The sequence below is a fragment of the Vipera ursinii genome (assembly GCF_947247035.1).
Source record: "Vipera ursinii genome assembly, chromosome: 1".
NCBI classification, from domain to species: Eukaryota; Metazoa; Chordata; class Lepidosauria; order Squamata; family Viperidae; genus Vipera; species Vipera ursinii.
The window spans coordinates 283,519,035-283,539,826 of NC_139512.1; the positions used below are offsets into that span (position 1 = coordinate 283,519,035).

General features: G+C 36.4%; 1 protein-coding gene and 1 long non-coding RNA gene across 5 annotated transcripts in view; one reads left to right on the forward strand and one right to left on the reverse strand.

Annotated features, from left to right (window-relative positions):
* TTC13 (tetratricopeptide repeat domain 13) overlaps positions 1-18,300 on the forward strand; it is a 34,047-nt gene extending 15,747 nt beyond the window's left edge. For 2 of the 4 annotated variants that reach the window (XM_083361218.1, XM_083361220.1), the window contains 15 exons: positions 1,739-1,821; positions 2,160-2,301; positions 3,236-3,410; positions 4,138-4,294; positions 6,898-7,028; positions 7,390-7,522; positions 8,692-8,784; positions 10,892-10,975; positions 12,403-12,487; positions 13,649-13,758; positions 15,191-15,326; positions 15,891-15,970; positions 16,632-16,710; positions 17,596-17,675; positions 18,148-18,300. In XM_083361218.1, the coding sequence (XP_083217344.1) occupies positions 1,739-1,821; positions 2,160-2,301; positions 3,236-3,410; positions 4,138-4,294; positions 6,898-7,028; positions 7,390-7,522; positions 8,692-8,784; positions 10,892-10,975; positions 12,403-12,487; positions 13,649-13,758; positions 15,191-15,326; positions 15,891-15,970; positions 16,632-16,710; positions 17,596-17,675; positions 18,148-18,259 (1,680 nt within the window). In that variant the 3' untranslated portion in view covers positions 18,260-18,300. The remainder of the gene's footprint in view (positions 1-1,738; positions 1,822-2,159; positions 2,302-3,235; positions 3,411-4,137; positions 4,295-6,897; positions 7,029-7,389; positions 7,523-8,691; positions 8,785-10,891; positions 10,976-12,402; positions 12,488-13,648; positions 13,759-15,190; positions 15,327-15,890; positions 15,971-16,631; positions 16,711-17,595; positions 17,676-18,147) is intronic. The other 2 variants (XR_014492323.1, XM_083361219.1) reach the window with 2 other exon arrangements.
* On the reverse strand, positions 80-20,713 carry LOC310639598. Its single transcript, XR_014492351.1, has 3 exons — positions 20,580-20,713; positions 7,835-7,884; positions 80-460 (listed from the first exon to the last, which is right to left on the reverse strand). It is a non-coding gene; the product is annotated as an uncharacterized lncRNA (long non-coding RNA).
* Between the last annotated feature and the right edge of the window lie 79 nt (positions 20,714-20,792).

Consider the following 20,792-nt stretch of genomic DNA (forward strand, 5'->3'; position numbering starts at 1 on the left):
TATGTTTTCACAAATGCAAAAAGTTGCAATTATACTACTCAGGTGGGTTTCATTGGGGATGGTTGGGGTAGAAAAATAAACAGACAGACCTGTTTTTATATGTAGTCATACCAATGCTTAATTTAGTCCATTGTTGTTGTTTTTTCCAAAAATCAGTGGCTGAATAACATTACTAAGGCATAATTTGGTTTATTTGGCTTTGCCTTAGTAATACATAAGGACCAGATTACAATAACTTTTTCAACATCATGATTAACACAAACTATGACTTAGTCCATATCAGCCCAATTCTTGTTTCTTCAAAGTATTTTCCTAATGTTTCTTGAGTTCATATATCCTGGAAATCCTAGGGCTGAACCTGGAACTTCATGTTTCCCAGTGCATATTCTCATCTTGAACTCTGTCTCTTGTCTACTGTTTAATACTGAATTATTATCTGTATTCATCTTTGCAAATTTATCTGAGGATAAAGAATGCTTGTTATCATTTATAGGAATATTTTAATGTCACTTATTTTTGTCATTTGTCACTTAACGTGGTCTAGACCAGGGGTAGGCAACCTCGGCTCTTTTATGACTCATGGACTTCAACTCCCAGAATTCCTGAGTCAGCATAGCTGACTCAAGAATTCTGGGAATTGAAGTCCATGTGTCATAAAAGAGCCGAGGTTGCCTACCCCTGGTCTAGACCAGTGATGGTGAACCTTTGAGAGACTGAGTGCCCAAACTGCAACCCCAAACCCACTTATGTATCGTTGGGTGCTGGGTGGGCATGGCCCATTGGGTGGGCGTGGCCCATTGGGTGGGCATGGCCCATTGGGTGGGCATAGCTGCCGTGGTAACGGCAGACTGGGTGGCACTAAAAAGTTCCATCAATCAATCCCAACTTTGTGAGATCTTTTTTCCCCAGCATTTTTTGCACATGGCGGCAGAGGCTTAAAGCGAAAAGGTTTTACAAAACCCAGCTGAAGGGCTAGGACTGGGGTGACGATGCACATGCCCACAGAGGCGGCTTGCATGCCACCTGTGGCACGCGTGCCAGAGGTTCGCCACCACGGGTAGACTTTTATTTTGATTTCTGTTTTCTGTTAACCGATTATTGTAATGTCCTCAGTATCCACTGAAACCTCTGTCACTGAACAAGCTGATTAAAGGCAGGCTGCCTTATTTTTCTTCACTGTAGTTAATGAGCTTGAAAATGCTTTCATTAGTCCTGGCTATCCTGCTTTATATTTAACTATATTACTTGCAGCATGGTTGCAAATTAAGATGGAAGACATTTCAAATTTCAATAATTATTTCAATTTGTGCCCGAGATTTATTATACCATTTTTTTTTTAAAAAAGGCCCAAGTTGTCATCCCTATTTTTGTGCCTGAGATACACCGTTAAAGTATTTCTGACAGACAAATTTAGAAGTCTGTATCTTTTTATCAATTAGCTGTTGTCTAATTTTAGTTCTTTGTTAAGTTTGCCATGTGGTTGCTAGACGCTAGTCTTGTAATGTGCCTTATAGTGCTTGCATGATATAGCTTCACACAGGTTCTAAAAAAACAAATATTTTGAAATGTTTTGCTTTATATTAAAACTAATTTGTATGTAGTCTATAACAGGAATCATAATCTTCCTAATAATTCCTGTCAGTAAGTCATTGTCCAGATCTTTCATCCAATATGTATATACTCATTCTAAAAGGTGAATAGAAGTAATGGAAGTAGTTCAGTTTTGTGCTTTTCACAGGAAGCTATTGACATATTTAAAGAAGTCCTGAAGCAGAAATCAGATTTCATAGATGCCTATAAAAGTCTGGGCCAGGCTTATCGGTAAGCAGCTTCAAAATTCTCTTAACTTTAATGTTTTTCTATCAAATATGCATAGTGCAAAACCCCCCACAAACAAACAAACAGACCAATAAAACATTCACAAATTGGATTTATGGAAAGGGACATTTTTGAGCAAGGGCGCAAAGCTTGCTAGATGTCTCAAATATTATAGTAGCTTTTCTGTCAAACATTTTGTCATAAACCTATAACTTACCTTTAATAATCATAATATGGATTACTTTAAGTCCTATTTTAATAAATCTCATTTTAAAGATTTACTGGATAAGAGTACTAATTTGCTGTTGCTTTTTTATCTAATTGCTCAATAAAATCATTAGAGAACTCGGTAACTTTGAAGCCGCAGCGGAGAATTTTCAGAAGGCATTGATGCTTAATCAAAATCATGTCCAGACAATACAACTGAAGGGCAATACGTTTTATCATCATGGAAGTTTGGACGAAGCCTTGAAAAACTTTAAGGTAAACACTGGCAAAATTGGAGTATGTTAGGAAAGTTCTGTCATGTTTGTTTATAACATCTCTGGAGAAGCTGCAAAAGGTTATAAAAAAACAACATTGAGGTTATCCTGTATTCGACTCATAATCAATCTGGCTGCAGCTACTGGTGCATCTCCAAAGGCATCTTCATAGAGAATGCATCACGGTAGTCTAGCCAAGTAGTGATCAAGTGTGAGTTACTGCTATCAAGGCATCTTAGTCTACTTGGAGCTAAAAGTGATGTACAAGGCGGAACTGGGCAAGGGCTTTTCTAGCCGTGGCTTCATTCTGCCAGGTAAGAAAGAGCTGTGGTTCCAAAAGAACCCCAAGTCAGAAATAACCTCTTTCAAAGGGAGAGCAACCCTACCAGGACCAATGCCACCAGATTGCCCAGATGTTTATTGACAGATAACAAATCTTTCTGGGTAGGATCTCAGTTTGTTTTATTTCATCCAAGACCCTGATAGACTCCAGGCACCGATTTGGCATTACTACACCCTATGTAGCTCGGCCTGGACTGGGGAAACATAACCCAATTCCTAAATGCCACTCCAACAACTCCAACCTGCCCTGCCCCAGAGTGTGGAGCCTTAACAGAGAAGGTGTGCCTCCGTATCCATATTCTCTTTCCCTTTGTATGGGTAGTCTATGCATGAAGGGGAGAAATGATGGGACCTCCATCATTTCTCCCCTTCATCCATAGACCATGCATGTTCTGCCTGGAGGAGATACTCCTTAAGGTACCCTGGAGCCAAGCGACCTACAATTACGTATAAAAAACTTAATGAACAGAAATAGCTGTTGAAATAGTTTCTTGGAGGAAAAAAAAACTTTTAAAAAAATCTGAGAAATTGAACTTGATGGATTTGAACTGTTACTCGTGTCTTAGATTTATGTTCCCTTTTCATTGTTCTAGAGGTGTCTTCAAATAGAACCATATAATGAAGCATGTCAGTACATGAAAGGACTCAGTCATGTTGCAATGGGCCAATTTTATGAAGGAATCAAAGCTCAGACTAAAGTTATGCTAAATGATCCCTTACCTGGTCAAACAGCCAGTACAGAATATCTAAAAGTGAAATACCTTAGGGGTAAGTTGCTGATAACAATATAATTAATGTTTTCACACAATTCTCTGTATACTTAAATACTGGATTTTGTGGACACTTTTTGAAAAGAAAATATATTCCTTGTTTGCCTCAGCAATCTAGTTACAGTTTTATGTTTGTATTTTATTTTACTTGAAATATCAGTGGTTTAATTACTTTGTCAACTGAACAGATTTCTGGTCAGTGACTGTAATAAAGGACTAAACTAGCTGAGAAATGAAATCATCTTCTGGCCAGTTTTTAAATATTTTCTCCATTTATTGGATGTTTTACTTAGAAATTTGTATTACTGCAATTATTCAACTTTTTTATTTCAAAGACTGAGTGACTGACAAAACCTCCAAAGCAGATAAAACAATTTAAGACAATTGAAATTATTAACATAGATGAAAAGAAGCTAAAACATGTTTAAAAGCTTGACTATAGAAGTACATTTTGAGTGGAGAACCACCACTAGTAACTATGTGATCTTCACAAATTATGCAAGGGATTAGTCGCTTGCCAACTGTGTAAAACTGTCTGCCACTTTGAAAAATAACAGTTCTATTGTTTGGGGAAAATGTCCAGATATGGCATAAATAAAACGAGTATGAACTATATTGCTTTACTTTAATTTTCTTTTGAGGGGTAGGGGGATACATCAACTGAATTTCATATGGAGGTATTTTGGAGAATTTATTAGCTAAAATGTATCTTATTTTCTCCACAGAATATTCTCGCTATCTCCATGCACATCTTGATATTCCAGTTACAGAATACAACATAGATGCAGATCTTCCTGGAAAGTTTAAAGATCATTGGGTCAAGAATCTTCCTTTTTTGATAGAAGACTATGAAGAACAGCCTGGCCTACAACCAAATATAAAGTGAGTGACTAATGTGCTATTTTCTTACCAGGCTACGCTGAAAATGTTTAAATGTTTAATTTAGAGCAACTGGTGTATGTCTTTATGCATGCTTTAAAAAAAAACTTGTAGAATTCCATGGTTTTCTGTTTCATGTAAAATCTAGGAAGAATTTGAAATGTTCTTTTTTTTCCAGTCTTGCTCAATTTAATACAATTTTACAAAAGCAATAGTAGCTGCGATTCCTTGTTTCCAAAATAAGTTGTGTCAATAACTTTAGAGATTCAGAACATAAAACTATGAAAATTTGATTTTGCAGTCATTTATTGAACAAACAACAGAAAATGGCATTTCCTTCAGTGGAAAAAATGAGTACACTCTTAGTCTTAATGCTGGAATTTCCCCCTTTGGCAAAAACAACTCCAATTGGCGTTTCTTATAACTATCTACAGCAGTGTTTCTGGGAGTTGAAGTCCAGACATCTTCAAGCTGCCAAGGTTGTGAAACAATGGTCTGCAGTCTCTGGGATTGACTGGGAGGAATCTTGTAAGCTACGTGATATTTGAGGGGTTTCTTTCCTAGACCGCCTCTTTCAAATCACCTCGCAGCATCTTTGATTTAGGTGGAGTTAGTTTTGGCCATTTCAGAACTCACAGTTTCTTTTTTTTCTCCCCTAGACATTCCTTGGCGAATTTGCTGGAATGTTTAGGACACCTGTCATGTTGCAAGGTCCACTTTGTGTTGAGCTTCAGTCTTCTGACAGATGGTCTCAGATTATCCTCAAGCACCTTTTGCTGCAATAAAGGATTCATAGTGGATTCTATGATGGGGAGGCCCTGAAAGAGCAAAGCAGCTCCAAACTGTAACGTTTCCACTACCATGCTGTACAGTTAGTAGTTTTTCCGGTGAAATCCTCTCTCTTGTTTTCACCAAACGTGTTTTTTGTACTGTGGCTAAATAAATCTACCTTTGCCTTTCTGTCCAGAGTACATTATTCCAGAAGTCCTAGTCTTTGCATAACTGAGCAGGGCAGCTTCCAGTCTTGTCTTGGTCTTCTTTCTGGGCAGCAAAGATTTCTTCTTGGCAGACCTCCAATGTAGAACTAATTTGTACAGCTTCTTTCTAATGGTAGACTTAGGTATCTTGACATCAGTAGTGAGGAGGTTTATCCATAGGATTACACAATCAAATTCTACTTAGAGACTTATTTCAGCATCTTTCCTTCTGCTCACAGGCTGAACTTGCTGGGATGACCTGACAGATTGGTGGTTATTTGAAAACCATTTTTACTTGCAGATGAAAGTTTTTGGATAGTGGAATGATTGATGTCCAGTTGTTTGGCAGTCTTTCTGTTCCCTTCCCAGACTTCTAGGCATCTACAATCTTCTTTCTGAAGACCTCAGTCTATTTGATCAAAGTATGGTGATACCACACAGTGCAAATCAAGCTAATTGTCTGAAATTTAAATGAGACAGGCTCCCCACAGATTGTTTCTAATGATTTTCTAATGATTTTCTAGTTCACTTGATTCTAAATTTAGGTATTTTGAGGTGATAAACGTAAGGGTGTACTTACTTTCTCCACATGCAGAATTTGCATTTATATTTATTTAAATTAGTCTACACAATGTAAATGGTGCATGATACTTGTTTTATCCATGTATTAGTATTGTTGAAATGAAGATCAAATATCCCAATGTTGTAATATATTGAAAAATCCAAACATTTCAATGGGGTATACTTTCTTTTTCACATGATTATATGTGGGTGTATATCTATATATATGTCTGTATACATACACACCCACAGACACACACACATCTTGGTCTATAACCTGCTGATGAAACCGTCATAGAAAACAAGCTGACGTTCTATCGTTCAGAACTTGTGAAATTGTTTTTCAAGCAGCTTCTTATCTATTGGCAGCAACATGGCATTTGAAATTTGAGGGCTTTGCATGCTTGTTGGAAGCACGTGTGGCTGTTGAAACTCCTTTAGTGTGCAGGACGAAGCAGGATCCTGTTGGTAAAGAAACAACCCCAGATAACGGTACTGAACTGTATAGCTAGACAATTATTAATACACAGGCAGTCCCCACTTAATGACAGTAATTGGAACTGGAATTTCCATTACTAAATGACGATATGGTCCTAAAGCACAATGTCAAATGACCGCATTGCTTGGCAGCAGCAGTTCTAGCACTTCCAGTTGCTGTTGTTAAGCAAATCTGCTGATGTCATTAAGTGCAACATCATGTGGTTGCCATTTGCTACCTCCTGCTGGTTTTCCAATTGACTTTGCTTGCCAAAAGCCAGCAGTGAAGGTTGCAAATGGCAGCCAAGTGACTGTGGGACGCCGCAAGGTCATAATGGCGAGCCAATCACTGAACGCCCAGATCATGATTTCATGGCCGTGGGGTCTCTGCAACCATCATAAGTATGAAGACCAGTTGCAAATACCGCTTGTACAGCACTGTCGTAAGTTCAAATGATTGCGGAAAGAATGGCTTGGTGACAGTGGCCTTGCACCTTGTTTCTAATGTGGTTAATTCCTAATATTTACTATCTGTTTATGACTTCATAGAAACCCTCTTGATATTTAATATAAACTCTGTTATAATTTTAGAGATGTGCAGCTTCACAAATTTGAAAACTATAAGTCCTCAGTGCAAGAAATGATATGTGTAGCTAATCATTTGGGTTCATTAATGCAATATGAGACTGTTGGATTTCTTCCAAACAAGAGAATGCATAGAGGTAAGCTAGGAAAATATAATCTGACTATCATTTCTCTCGCTATGATCACAGTTGTCTATTTTAAAAACTATAAACATACTTTCTTCCAACTTGTAGTGCAGTTCATTCAGAGATTATGCAAAAATATTCAAGTATTTACAAACTGTCATTTCTGTGTATCAAATCCATTTAGACAGCTATGTCCAGTGATATCCAACACCAGCTATCATTTGTTTCATTGTTTCGCTTAAATTACAATCTGAGCTGAACGTTAAATTCACTGAACACAGCAGGCCTGAGTTTCATGAAATGGTGCAATTCAGTATATGAAGAGAATAAATGTGAGTGGGCTGAACTCATGCCTACTTTGTTTGTCCTTCAGCAATGGGGCTAGCGGTGCTAGAAGTAATGCAAGCTGTACAGCGAACTTGGGTAAACTCAAAGGTGCGGATGAATGGAAAAACCAAGCTGATGCAATGGAGAGATATGTTCGACATTGCTGTGAAATGGAGACGGTAATAAAGGAGAACATTGATTAGGGATGTGCAAACTATTTGGAAAGGCGCTGTGGTGAAATGGAGCGGCGGTTACAAGGGAAGCATCTTCAGTGTAATGCACAGACATTCCTGGAAGACCAGAAATGGGCCTCACCAAACTTTTGAGAGATGTAGCGATGTTTTACAAAGTGCCCTTCCAAACAGTTTCTACAGTCTTAAAATATATTAAATTCATACTCATGGATTTTGCTGATTGTCACCATCAGGAATTCTAGCTAAGTAGTCCTGAATTTTGTAAAAAGTAAAGAGGCAGTAGACTGAGAAAATTACCTTATCTGATCTCTGCGTGGTTTCTATTTCATTAGTTCTGGTTGGTGCACCTCAAAAAGAAATGGAAAAGATTCGGAAAAGAGACAAATTAAAGGACGATGAGATTTTCAGTCTTCTTGGGGGAAGGTTGGAGAGTTTAGAGTTCTTTAGCTTAGAGAAGGGCCCTTTTAGAGGGTTATCAAATTATTCTAGAACTAGAAGCAGCAGGGTTCCGAAAACCAGTCTCAAGGAAATGGAGCTAGAGAAGTAATACCCTCATAATCGTGGGCTTCCTAGAAGTCACTAGTTACCACTGTGGAACACTGAATTTGTACTAAAATAAACTCCCGTTGGCTCCAACAAGGTTATTCATATAGGATAATACTGTTTTAGCAGTATAACAAGTTTATGCTTATGAATGCACTCAATTGAACCAACTGATTTCTCCCTTACCTGGTGCTTTTCTATGCTGAGCATGTTGGCATTTTCAGGATTTATTTAGTTCCCAGTTCTAGTTGCACCCACAGCTTGATTTCACACACACCCCTTTTGTTAGTGATGGGAAGAAGTCAAGCTAAAACCTCATTAGAAAAAACCTAAAGAAACCATTGGAGGGCAATGGAGAGGAGCTAGATGAGACATTTGGGTTTCATTCATGATTTATAGTTAGGTTGTGTTATGTCCCCAGTCATGATCAGCTGTTGATTAGCTCTATAATATTAGGCTTGAACTATTTTCCTCTCTAATTTAATCTCATACTGCCCATTCTAGAAGCTAGCTCAATATTGTAGTTGGAAAGAAGCAATAAGTGTCAAATTGGATTTGAATTGAAATAACTAATTAATCTTTAATGGGATTAATACTGTGTGTCTTTGCAGGATAGCTGATCCAGACCAGCCAGTGCTATGGTTAGACCAAATACCAGCTCAAAGCCTTAGTAGAGGTTTTAATAATCACATCAATCTTATCAGGTACGATGTTTCACTAAAATCTTGTTTGCTTCAGAAGTTGTGACAGAATCATGTATTCTATGTTATGAACTTAATTCACAATATAAACATTAGGATTTTTAAACTGGCCTGACATGTTTTTGTTTTACTATATTTTATTATTTAATATATTGTAAAACAAAATATACTCCCTCCCTTTCTCCAGAGGATCAAGAGGTACAATAACTACTGTACGTTACTCTGGAGTCAAATAAATAATCCTCATATATTTCGAAAGTGCTTTCTACTCCCAAATGAGGTTGTAATTTTTCCTATATCGAAACCTGGAGTAGCTCCTAAAATAGTAATAGTATCTCTATAGAATAATGCACCAACAGGTCCTCGCCATGCTAAGAATAATTTCATCATTGTATGTCCCCACCTCTCCTCCAAAACGAAACAGGAGTCCATGCTGGAGAATCCCCGAAGAAGTGCAGGCAGGAAAGCACAGGCTACACTATGGTCAATTACAAGTGTTTGGACTGAGGTTTATATACATAGGCTGGCAAACCTTTCCTAGAATGGGAAGTATTTGCTTTCACTAGCTTTGCTTATTTGGGGGAATAGTTTGAAGGAGAACAGGAAATTTTTGCATCTTGTAAGTATAATCCATCTAGTACAAAAAAAAACTATCTCACATCCCATGACTATGTAGAACTATTGCTTATGGGTGATCTAAACTAATTTCATTTATCAGGTATAATAAAATGCTTCTGTCTTGATAGTCTACAAGTTTAATCTGGTTTTATGATGTTTCAGAAAGATACCTTTTCAGTTGCCTGCACTGAGTGGCTATGAAGTTTAGCCATTCTGATGCTGAATACCTTTCATCTTTGATTCTGAGTGGAGCGGTGCTACCTTTCAGTGGAGGGGGGGGGGGGGAAAGGAGATTACTTGTGGTTTGGCCATGAGTTATAGAGTATATGGACAGAAGGATTTTGCTCCCTGAATGTTTGCTGTTTTTACTGCTGTGATTATATTGTTCAGTATTTTAATTTATAAAACTTTCCAGAGTCACCTGGAATGGAGTAGCATCATTTTGAAAATAAATAAATCATCTCCTCCTCCTCCTCCTCCTCCTCCTCCTCCTCCTCATTATTATTATTATTATTATTATTATTATTATTATTATTATTATTATTATTATTTATTATTATTATTATTATTATTATTATTATTATTATTATTATTAACTTGTAATAAATAAACAGTATACCTGTGTTTTGAAAAATCCAGCTTCCAGTGAATTTTCTAGATTCTGGCATTTTTTGGGAATTCTTTATGTTCTTGTGTAATGCCATATAACCATACAGCATGGCAACCAATGGAGAAACATTTGAAGTGAAAGGCTCAGTGAACTGTAGATTCATTTTAGATTACCCTGTTCACTGAGTTTGAAGTGGTCTCATATATTAAGAGTTGAGTACATGAGTTTTTTTTGGGGGGGCAGGAGTAATCTTTCAATTATCTGTAGAGCATCTTGGTTGAACTTCAAATTGTGATCTGTCAATCAAGGGGGTTAGGGTTAGGGTTTATTAGGATTGGTTCTTTCAAGATAACTTGAAAACTTCAGAAATTAAATAGCTTAATGTTGTTCACACTGTTTAGAATTCAAATGCTACATTATTAAAATATATTACCTAGGAGTAAAGCTCATTGCAAAAGAGACTTCTCTTATAAATTAAATGCTGTTAATGATTATGTATAACTTGCGTTTATATTGTAAATGTAATATACATGAAGAATAAATTTACATTCTTTCATTTTATGAATTTGATAATTTATAATATACCGTAATTGTCATAATTTTCTCCTCTTACCATATTACTGTACACCCTTGATTCATATGTGGTGATGATTAAGAATACACTAAAAGTGAGTTTTGTAATATGCAATGTAGTTTATTGTTCATATACTCTAGATTTTATAGCAAGTACCATAGGTATTGGGGGGAAAAACCTCGACAGCACAGTTTATAATGACAGTGTTATATCTAAAAATTGTGCATATCCTTTAATTATTCATGTATGAATATTATCTCTTTAATCTCTCTTTTAATATCCATTTTTTAAAATATTTGTATCTACAGGGGCCAGGTTATTAACATGAGATACACAGACTATTTTGACAAGATACTTCATTTTATCAAAGACAGGATCCTTGTTTATCATAGGTACACATTATTTTTTTCTTGTAATTTTATAGTAATTCTTGTTATTTATAGAACATTTCAAGATGAGATGCCCTATATGTGTATATATGAATACATGTATTCTGTCTGTATGTTTACAATCTGAATAAAGTGAGATAAATATGAAAAAAAGCAAACTGTTAGAGAGCAAAGACTTAGTTGTAAGAGCACATATGCAAATATAAGGACTCAGTGAATTTTAGACAATGGGGTAAAAAGAGAGAGATAAAAGAACAGGACAGAAAATGAAAAAAATTATTCTGAGATTGGCCAAAAAGAAAAGACCACCTAAATAACGTATATGGAAAAATATGGAGAAAAATTAAGGAATGCAAGAACTGTGTATTAAAAGTGTAAAAAACTGTTTTAGTAATAAAAATCAGATAATCTGAGAACTATTTTATGACGTATCCTGTTTCCATGCTTAATGAATAGAATCTAATGATGAAATATTTAACCGAAATTGTGCTAAAATCTAAATAATCTAAATCCGATTATTCCATCTCTGGCCATGGGGGGGGGTGAGCTATTACCCCCCGTAGATAGGGCGCGCAACTTGGGGGTCCTTCTAGATTCACAGCTCTCTTTAGAAGAGCATATTGGAGCTGTGACTAGGGGGGCCTTTGCCCAGGTTCGCCTGGTGCGCCAGTTGCGACCCTATCTAGACCGGGATGCCTTGCGTACAGTCACTCATGCGCTCGTGACTTCTCGTCTAGACTACTGTAATGCTCTCCACATGGGGCTGCCCTTGAAGTCCACTCGGAGACCCCAACTGGTGCAGAATGCAGCCGCGCGAGTTGTGCTGGGAGCTTCCCGATACTCCCATGCTACACCTTTGCTCCGCGAGCTGCATTGGCTGCCGGTTGCTCTCCGGGTGAGGTTCAAGGCGTTAGTGATGACTTACAAAGCCCTACATGGCATGGGTCCGGAATACCTATGGCAACACCTGCGGCCGGCGTCAACTTCCCTCCGTCCAGTGCGCTCCCACAGAGAGGGCCTCCTCAGGGTGCCTCCGATCAAGGAATGTCGATTGGTGGCCCCCAGGGGGAGGGCGTTCTCTGTGGGCGCGCCAGACCTTTGGAACCGCTTGCCGGTTGAGCTCCGAACGGCCCCCGACCTTCGCTCCTTTCGGCGTGATCTCAAAACTTTTCTTTTTGAACAAGCTGGCCTGGTCTGATGGGTTGGGGCTGGGTTTTATAATCGGTTTTAACTTTTAATATGTATTAATTTATTACGGGCATTGTAGTTTAATTACTTTTTAATTTTTGTATCCTGGTTTTTATTATGTATTGCCCTGTTCACCGCCCTGAGTCCTTCGGGAGAAGGGCGGTATACAAATTAAATTATTATTATTATTATTATTATTATTATTATTATTATTATTATTATTATTATTATTATTATTTTAGTGCTAATAACCATAAAGAACTATTGGAAGTTCGTGAAGCATTGGAGCAGGTACATAAGGTAGAAGATCTTCTTCCAATTATGAAGGTATTTTTTCTCTTTAACCTGTTTTTATTAATATTAGACATTAGGTCAAACATTATAGTGTAGAAATTAAAAATTAAAACTTACCCATAATGTTATAATTAAATTGTCATATTATCTCATATTGGCTGTGTTTTGAATTTGGTTTTGTATTATAACAGCTGAGGAAAAGAAGATGCATGAATCTCATCTTCCTACAAAGTACTGTAATATAAAAGGCCAGATTCTGAGGCAAGATTTTGTACATCATGTTATGGAGAGTTGGGTTGCCAAATATATCTAGGATTATATTGAAAATAAAATTAGAAGCAGATAGATATTATTGTCAAGCCATCCTTTTCCTCCAGAATTCATTTAAATTAGATGACAATATTCTTAGCATTATGACTTAATATTTATAACCTGTTTTTAACTTGTATATCATTAACGTTACCTCTTTTGACTGGTATTTTTGGCTTTATATCAGTGTTTCTCAACCTCAGCAACTTCAGATGTAATATACAGTAGTTATCACATTTTTTATTTACTATAAAGTGCAACTTTCAGATGTGTGGGCTTCCAGTTCCACACATCTGAAAGTTCTGCTTTATAGTAATAAGAAATGTGACAACTACTGTATATTACAAATAATTGTTTAACTGATCCATCGTGATTTTTTTATAAAAAAAAATCAGACATTTTCTTGGAAGAAAGAAATCACTTCTAAAACTTACGTTACGTGGGAACGTTCAGATAGAAGAACTGCAAATAAATTTGATGAATAAATAAATATATGCGTCTGTACCCGTTTGAACTGACAACATAATACATACATAGGATCGAAGGGCCAGAAAGTGGGGTTGAAATCCAAACTGAGTGGGATTGTTTATTTTCTTTTCTCTTTACTTCTTCTTAGGTAGCAATTTCTCTTGCTAGAAGTCACTTGCAGGGTGTCTTTAAATGAGGTTTACAGCCATTAATTATATCTTGTCTCGGATGATTCTAGTCCTAATGCAGGAAAGTCTCTGCTCTTTTAAATAGCTCTGGAAGTGAAAATCTTCTAGCACTGAGAGGATGCATCAGCTAGAGAAATAAATCCTGTCCTTTTGGGATTGTTGTAATTTACATTGTGTAATATCAAAACATTTCAGCCTGTTTTGAACATTTCTTTTGGCATTTTTAAAGCAGCTTAATAGTAAAACAAGAGATGGTTTTACCATCCACACCAAAGTCCCAAGCCTCAAAAATCCAGGAAAGGAATATGATGGATTTACTATTACTTTAACAGGAGACAGGTAATTTATGTCTTCCTTTTATGTTATGACAGATCTTTATTATAATTAGCATGTCAACCAATTGAAGCCTGGGTTTCAGAGACTAGAGGGGTTACAAAGATCCTAAAATAACTTAATCATTTGCCTGTGAAGCTGGATTTTCTGAACATTAGTTTACAATCAGATAAATTGCCTTTTAGCATTTTATCCAAGTCTGACATTGTCAGGAGGCCACTGTCCATTCAACTTCTCGTTTATGCATGAGAATTGTGTGAACTAGATATTATGTACAGTTCTTTTTAATGTTCCTATTCAACGAATGGATCTGAACCTATAAAACACATTTTTTATTATCTACTATGTGTTCATTGGTATATAGCAGGGTAGATTGCTGATAGAAAATGGTTATAAGTTAGCACTTAAATAAGACACCAGCTGTAAGCTGAGGGCATATACCAGTCTAGTATGTGATGGCCTAGAGGGGTAGGCAACCTCGGCTCTTTTATGACTCATGGAATTCTGGGAGTTGAAGACCATGAGTCATAAAAGAGCCGAGGTTGCCTAATCTAGGTGAAGTGTTAATATGTATTGCTAGTCCATGTATGATATGCCATATGCTCAATAAATAAATAAAACACTAAATCCTTCTTCAAAGATTTGTTCACAATCCTATACAAAATATGTGATTAATGCATTTCCACTTTTTCATTTCTTTTCTTTTCTGACACAACCAGAAAGAAGAATAAGTTAGAATTTAGTTTTGTTCTAATAAATTTCTGGTTTGTAACCTATTAACTCTTTGAGAGAGACGGGCGGTTTAGAAATATGATAAATAAATAAATAATTCTATTTAAAATGAATGCTAGATTTATTTCTTTACTCTTCACTCGCTAATTTTCTTACTTTCCTTTTTTTCTCTTAAGTGTATTGCTTTTACATTTTTAAAATAAAAAAATTAAATAGATGATGCAGACTTTGCTTTTGCAAAGTAAATTACTTTATAGTCATTTATACAATAATATACCACAGTAAATTTATAGAGTAAATTACAGAAGCTGTTTTTTAACACGTTTCTAAAATCTGCAACTGTTCTTTGATTTTATTAAAGAAGAACATAAAACTTGAGCTTTGTATAAAAGCTCATGAACATGATAATAAATCATAGGGTAGCCTGACAGGCAAAAGCTCTGATATTCTGTTTTCCCTTCTGGAGTACACCCACCGCAAATCATGGCTATGTCAATCCATAAAACTTTACTACTATCCTTTTTTTTGGTCTCTATGTTGCAAGGTTTGGGGTATTTTTGGTATTTTAAAGGTATTTTTGGACAGTAAAAAGAATTCTACAAAAGTCATATATTGTTGTTTTAGTAATTTTGACATTGCTATGCGTATTTAAACATGTTTGAAGTCATTTCTTTTCTTAAAGCACTCTTTCTCACATACCTTGCAGGATTGGGAACCTTTTGTTTTCAGTTGAGACACAGACAACAGAAGCAAGAACACAACTTTATCATACAGAAATAGATGCTCTTTATAAAGATTTAACTATGAAAGGAAAAACACATCTTTTGTCTGCAGAACCTAGAGTAATGTCTTTTTAATTATTTTTTTTTGAAAACTAGTATACAAGAAATGTTCAAGTAGATTTGATAGACAATTTTTGAGGGCTTGGGGCTTCAGTTTCCCATTGTTTCAGACACTATAGGGAAACCATTTTATCATGTAAAAACAGTCACAGGAAGGAGAGAAAGCCAATTTTTCTGTTACCCCCTCCCCCAGAATTCCAGTATAAGAATGAAAGTAAAAGGCTTCTAGGAACCAAGCCAAGTTTCCTATTATCCCCATCTGAAAATTAGGCCAAAAGTGTCTTTTGAGGGAAAATTTTGTGGTTGATTTTAAGAGATTGGAATAGAGTACTAGGCAAGATGAGCAGAAATTTCCAACCTCCAATCTCCCTTCCTTAAACATCTTTAAAAATGGACCCTAAATAGATCATAGATTGTCAGCCAGATTGTGATTTGTGGTTCTAAGCCTATTCTCATCCTCACCTTTAATTTTGGGGGGGGGGGAAATATTGTATTTCCAATATTAGCAAGATGGGCGGAATATAAATTTAATAAAATAATTAAATTTTATTTTGTTTTATTTAGGAGACAGATGTCATATGCAATCTAATATTGTCTGTTTTATACTACTTCTGTAACTTAATGCCTCTTTCCAGAGGTTCCAGGTTAGTAACTATCTTCTTGTACAACATTTAAAGCAAGTTTATCTTATTAATGACATAAGTAATTATGGTGTTATATTATTCCGTTTGCCCACTCAAGTTTTAAATATGTGCAAATGTTGGTATTTTACTTATTTCATTTCAATTCTCATTCTGTACCCTAGGTTATAAAAATAAATTATATAAAAGAAATAGATTTCTAATATTTGAAGATTATTGATGTAGGCTGCAGTCTTATAATTGGATATATGTTTACTTGTACATAACTTTAAGAGCCTGGTGAGTGGTAAACATGATAATTCAAAGAAAACCGTAATGTAAAAGAAACCGCCACCCCAACTCCTTAAATAATTTCCTTGTTTTTGTGCACTGTTCATTAAGACTTGAATTAATGATGGTTAATCTGTCAAATTCTGACAATTTGCAATTAATGGAGTTTGTAAGAGAGTCTGTCAGCTAGAAAATTAATTGTAGAAGAAATGGCTGAGTATTACGGAGAGAAAGCAGCTTGTTTTTAGTCAATTGTTTCTTGTTACCTTTCTTATTTGTAAGAAGTTGTAGAATAAATATGTGATGCTGGAAAACCTGCTATTTTTTCTGCATTCCAGCTGGCTGGGCTTCCATGCTATAACTAAGAACATTGTTGTTGCTGTTGTTGTTTTAGTATAGTGGGTTATTCAATCATCATGGGAGCACTGATGGCAAGTGGACAGGAAGTGTCAGGAAAAATTCCTAAAGGAAAGGTATGCTCTGAATAAGTTATGTTAAATTTAGATAAGAATGACTCTTGGCCATATATCTATTGTTTCTGTATCTTACTCCTGTGTCCAAAATGCTCCTTAACATATCCTGAATCCTACCTGAGGATACCTTTAATATTGCAAAGGTTGCCTCTTTGGTACTGTATTAGGAATAGTCCTAAGGAAAATAGAAGGTGGTGTAACAAAATCATTAAATGAAACCATAGTTTAATACCTGTGGGGTAGTAAATGGAATTTACTTCCAAGGAAGCATGTTTCTCCTTGGGGCTCGATCCTGATCTATTTATATTTGCAACTTTTCACTATCACACCCTGCATATATGAAGTACTTCTATATCACTCAGCTTTCGGTAGAAGTAACAGAATGTGTAAACTTGTTCTACCTCCTTAATTTTTTCTTTAAAAGAGCATTGAAAATTATCAAAAGGTAATGCAGTTGCATATTTTTTTGTTATATGGGATATTGTCTACAGTGTAGTGTTTCTAATATATAGGACTGACTTATATGATAAATAATCTTTCCAATGGGCCTTTTAACAGAAGTTATATAAGTAGACCAACTTAAAATGTAAATGCATTTAAGCACATTTCAATTCTATTTATAAAAGTGAATTTTAAATTTAAATTTAAAATATATTTTCTTCTGAACTGTGTTGTGCAGCTTTAGATTTTCAATGTTGCATTGCAATTGCTAAAATGGCAAACTCTGTGAGATAAACAGGTAAAAAATGTCCAGTGCTACTCCACCGGTCTTCCAAATCAAATGACTGTGCCTTTTGGATAACTGAATGTGTGGGTAGGTTCTGGCATAACTGGAAATTATTTTAAAATATTTCTATCTTTAAACTCATTTTTAATGTTTTCCAGCTGGTGGACTTTGAAGCCATGATTGCATCTAGTTCAGAAGCCTTTAGTAAAGTAGCAAAAGGCTGGCTGAATTTGAAAAGGTAAAAATACTAATATTGATTTATAGTATATATGAGTGATTAGAATTATCAATCAACATTTTGTTTCACCTGGATCAGACCATACAAGGGTCCTGCTTAACTTTCTTCATGTATATGCATGTCATGATAAACATAATAATTGTTAAAATAATCACATTTCATAACAGTACTTCTTAATATGATTAAGGTAGTTCAGTGCTGAATATAAATCAAACTATGGACTGACTTAAGTTGAATTGGGATATACAGCAGAATTATGATTTTTGAGATTAGAACCATTTTGGCTAGAATTCACTGTTACTTTATTAATTCTAATAACTAAAACTTAACTAGTCCCTTAAACAGAACAGGCATTGAAGTCTAGGCTGATATCTAAATATTAAACAAGTATTTTTAAAATGTAATACAATGTAAAATTAATTTTATTTCATGAACTGAGTTTCTATTAATCTTGGCAATTTTGTATTTTCAGCATTTCACCTTCCTACAAAAGTCTTCCACTAGTATCAGAATCATTTCCGACTTTACGAACTATGATGGAAGTATTAAGTGCAGATTCATCACATTGCCTTAAAAGGCTTTAGTTGCTATGTAACATCTCAATAAAAAAACACTTTACTTCCTCTTTTGTATGGTTTTTATTTTTCTGATATGAGCATGAAATGATCTGATACTATTTTTATGGAAACCAAAGATTTATATCTTTATAAATGCGGTAGAAAATAGAAGTCTTTTCAGTAATTGGAACTATTGGAGAGAAGATGATGATTTTATTTATTCTATATATAACTCTGGATGTACTTAAAAAGAAATTCTGTGGAATTAGGTGTTCTTAAGCCCATTTAAATCAATATGAACCAAATTGTATAAGATCATGTTCTGTTTCATTAGGGCTTCTGAATATTGAGGGATGTAAGATACAAATAATTGAAAAAAGAATCTTTGAAATAATTGCAGATACTTGCTTTCAGAAAATGTTGATTGATTATAAGTATTGCTACTCTGAGTCAATCCATTACAGGAAATGTACCCTTCTAAAAATATAATATCCGCTCTTTTGATTTTGCATCAAGATGATAAAAGATAGCTATGAAAATATGTGAACTATATACAGGTATTCCTTCTTTAGCAGTAGTTGAGACTGGCAATTCTGTGACTAAGCAAAGAGGTCGCTAAGTGGGAAATCACCTGACCATGGCTGCGCTTTCCAGCTCCAAAATGACAAGTCTAATCAGTTTCACACCTTCAGCTTTTGTTTTTCTCCTAACCACTCCCTGGCTCTTTGGAATGCTTGCCTTGGCACTGGGCTAATTAACAAGAAATTAATGTTTCTATTTACATTCATTGGAGAGGAAGGAATTACAAGAGAAGCAGGCACACAGTGGGGAATGCACATCAAAAGCAATGTACTGACACTGGCAGCCACCAGTGCTATGTAAACAGGCAAGTGTATTTCCCATTGTGTGCATGCTTTTTCTCCTGTAATCCTTTTCTCTCCAATCTCTGTTCTGTGAGGGGGAGGGGTAAACAGGTGGACCCAGAGAAATTACCTACTCCCCTCACAGAGCAGAGAGATTGGAAAAGAGACCCATAATTCAAAGCAATGACAGGATATTTTTTTTCCTGTAAGGTGATGACAGTTAATCAGAACTGGAGTCTATAATAGAGTTATTGCTATAAATCCCTGATAATGATTGCATCCCTGATTGCTTCTCAAGATTGTGCTGCTGATTTTTGATAACAAGACTTTTTCATTTTGCATTTGGAGAAAGGTGAGGGTTATACTCACAGAAAGATCAGGGGAAAATCTCATTGTAATTTACAGAACTGTTATTAATTTGATTTCCAGGGCCATTCATTTCATCTAAGCAGCTCCTGGGGGGGGATAAAAAAATCCACTTTTAAAAAGCTAAAAACCAATATAGAAACATATAAAAACTATCCTTAGGTTTTTTTAAAAAATCAAAGGAAAATCACCCCAGCAGCAGAATCCATTCCTTATCAGCTCATTATAGCTATTGTAAGAGTTCACCACCATTGCTGGATACCCAGGCAAATTTGAAATCTGGGGCAATGATGTTCCACAGGATAGATGCCAAGGCAAGAAAAGCTCTCTTCCTCGGTCCTCCCAGACGACCCTTTAATACAGGGGTCTTCAAACTTGGCCCTTTTATGACTTGTGGACTTCAACTCCCAGAATTCTTGAGCCAGCGCCGCTAGCTGAGGAATTCTGGGAGTTGAAGTCCACAAGTCATAAAAGGGCCAAGCTCGAAGATCCCTGCTTTAATAGAAGGGACTTATCGCTGCTGAGCTCAGATGTCAAACCCAAGAGACTCCTTGCTCCACTACATCGCCAAGCAACATTTCCTCAACGTTTCCTATTCCTGAGCCTTGGTGGAGCAGTGGGCTAATGCCTCCTTAAGTAACACCAGCTGCCTGCAATTAGTGCAGGTTCGCATCCCACCAGGCTCAAGGTTGACTCAGCCTTCCATCCTTCCGAGGTAGGTAAAATGAGGACCCAGATTGTTGGGGGCAATAAGCTGACTTTGTAATAATGCCGCTTGTGGTGTGTGTGTGAAAGCCCTAATAAGCAGGCATATACATAGAAGGAAGGCTACTGCTAAGCTTGTAAGCCGCCCTGAGTCTTTGGAGAAGGGCGGGATATAAATGGAATTAAAATAAATAAAATAAAATAAATTCCGAGAGAATAGATTTTGCCCTCTTTATTCTTAAGGCAACAGCCCGTTGGTGAACCAGTCCATCTGGAAACAAAGTACTGGCTGGGAGTTCACCGTGATTCAGGTTTGAGTAAGCGCGTTTAGAAGGCTTCTCATCCGGATTAAATGGTTTTTCAAATGAGCATGCCGCCGCCACGACGACAACAACTAGCTTTATGAAATGCACCTGGAAAGGTTTGCCCCGTCCCGCTGAAACCATTAATGCAAATCTGGCGGCACCAAAGAAAGAAAAAGGCCCGGAGGCCCTTCCAGAGCGACGCCTCGAACTTCGCCGTCCGCTCCAACCTGGGAAGAAGCGCTGGGCCGGCGGGCCGAGAGGAGGAGCGAGGCGCCAGAGGGAAGCCGCGGAGGCGGGGCTCAACGCAGCAGCAGGAGGAGC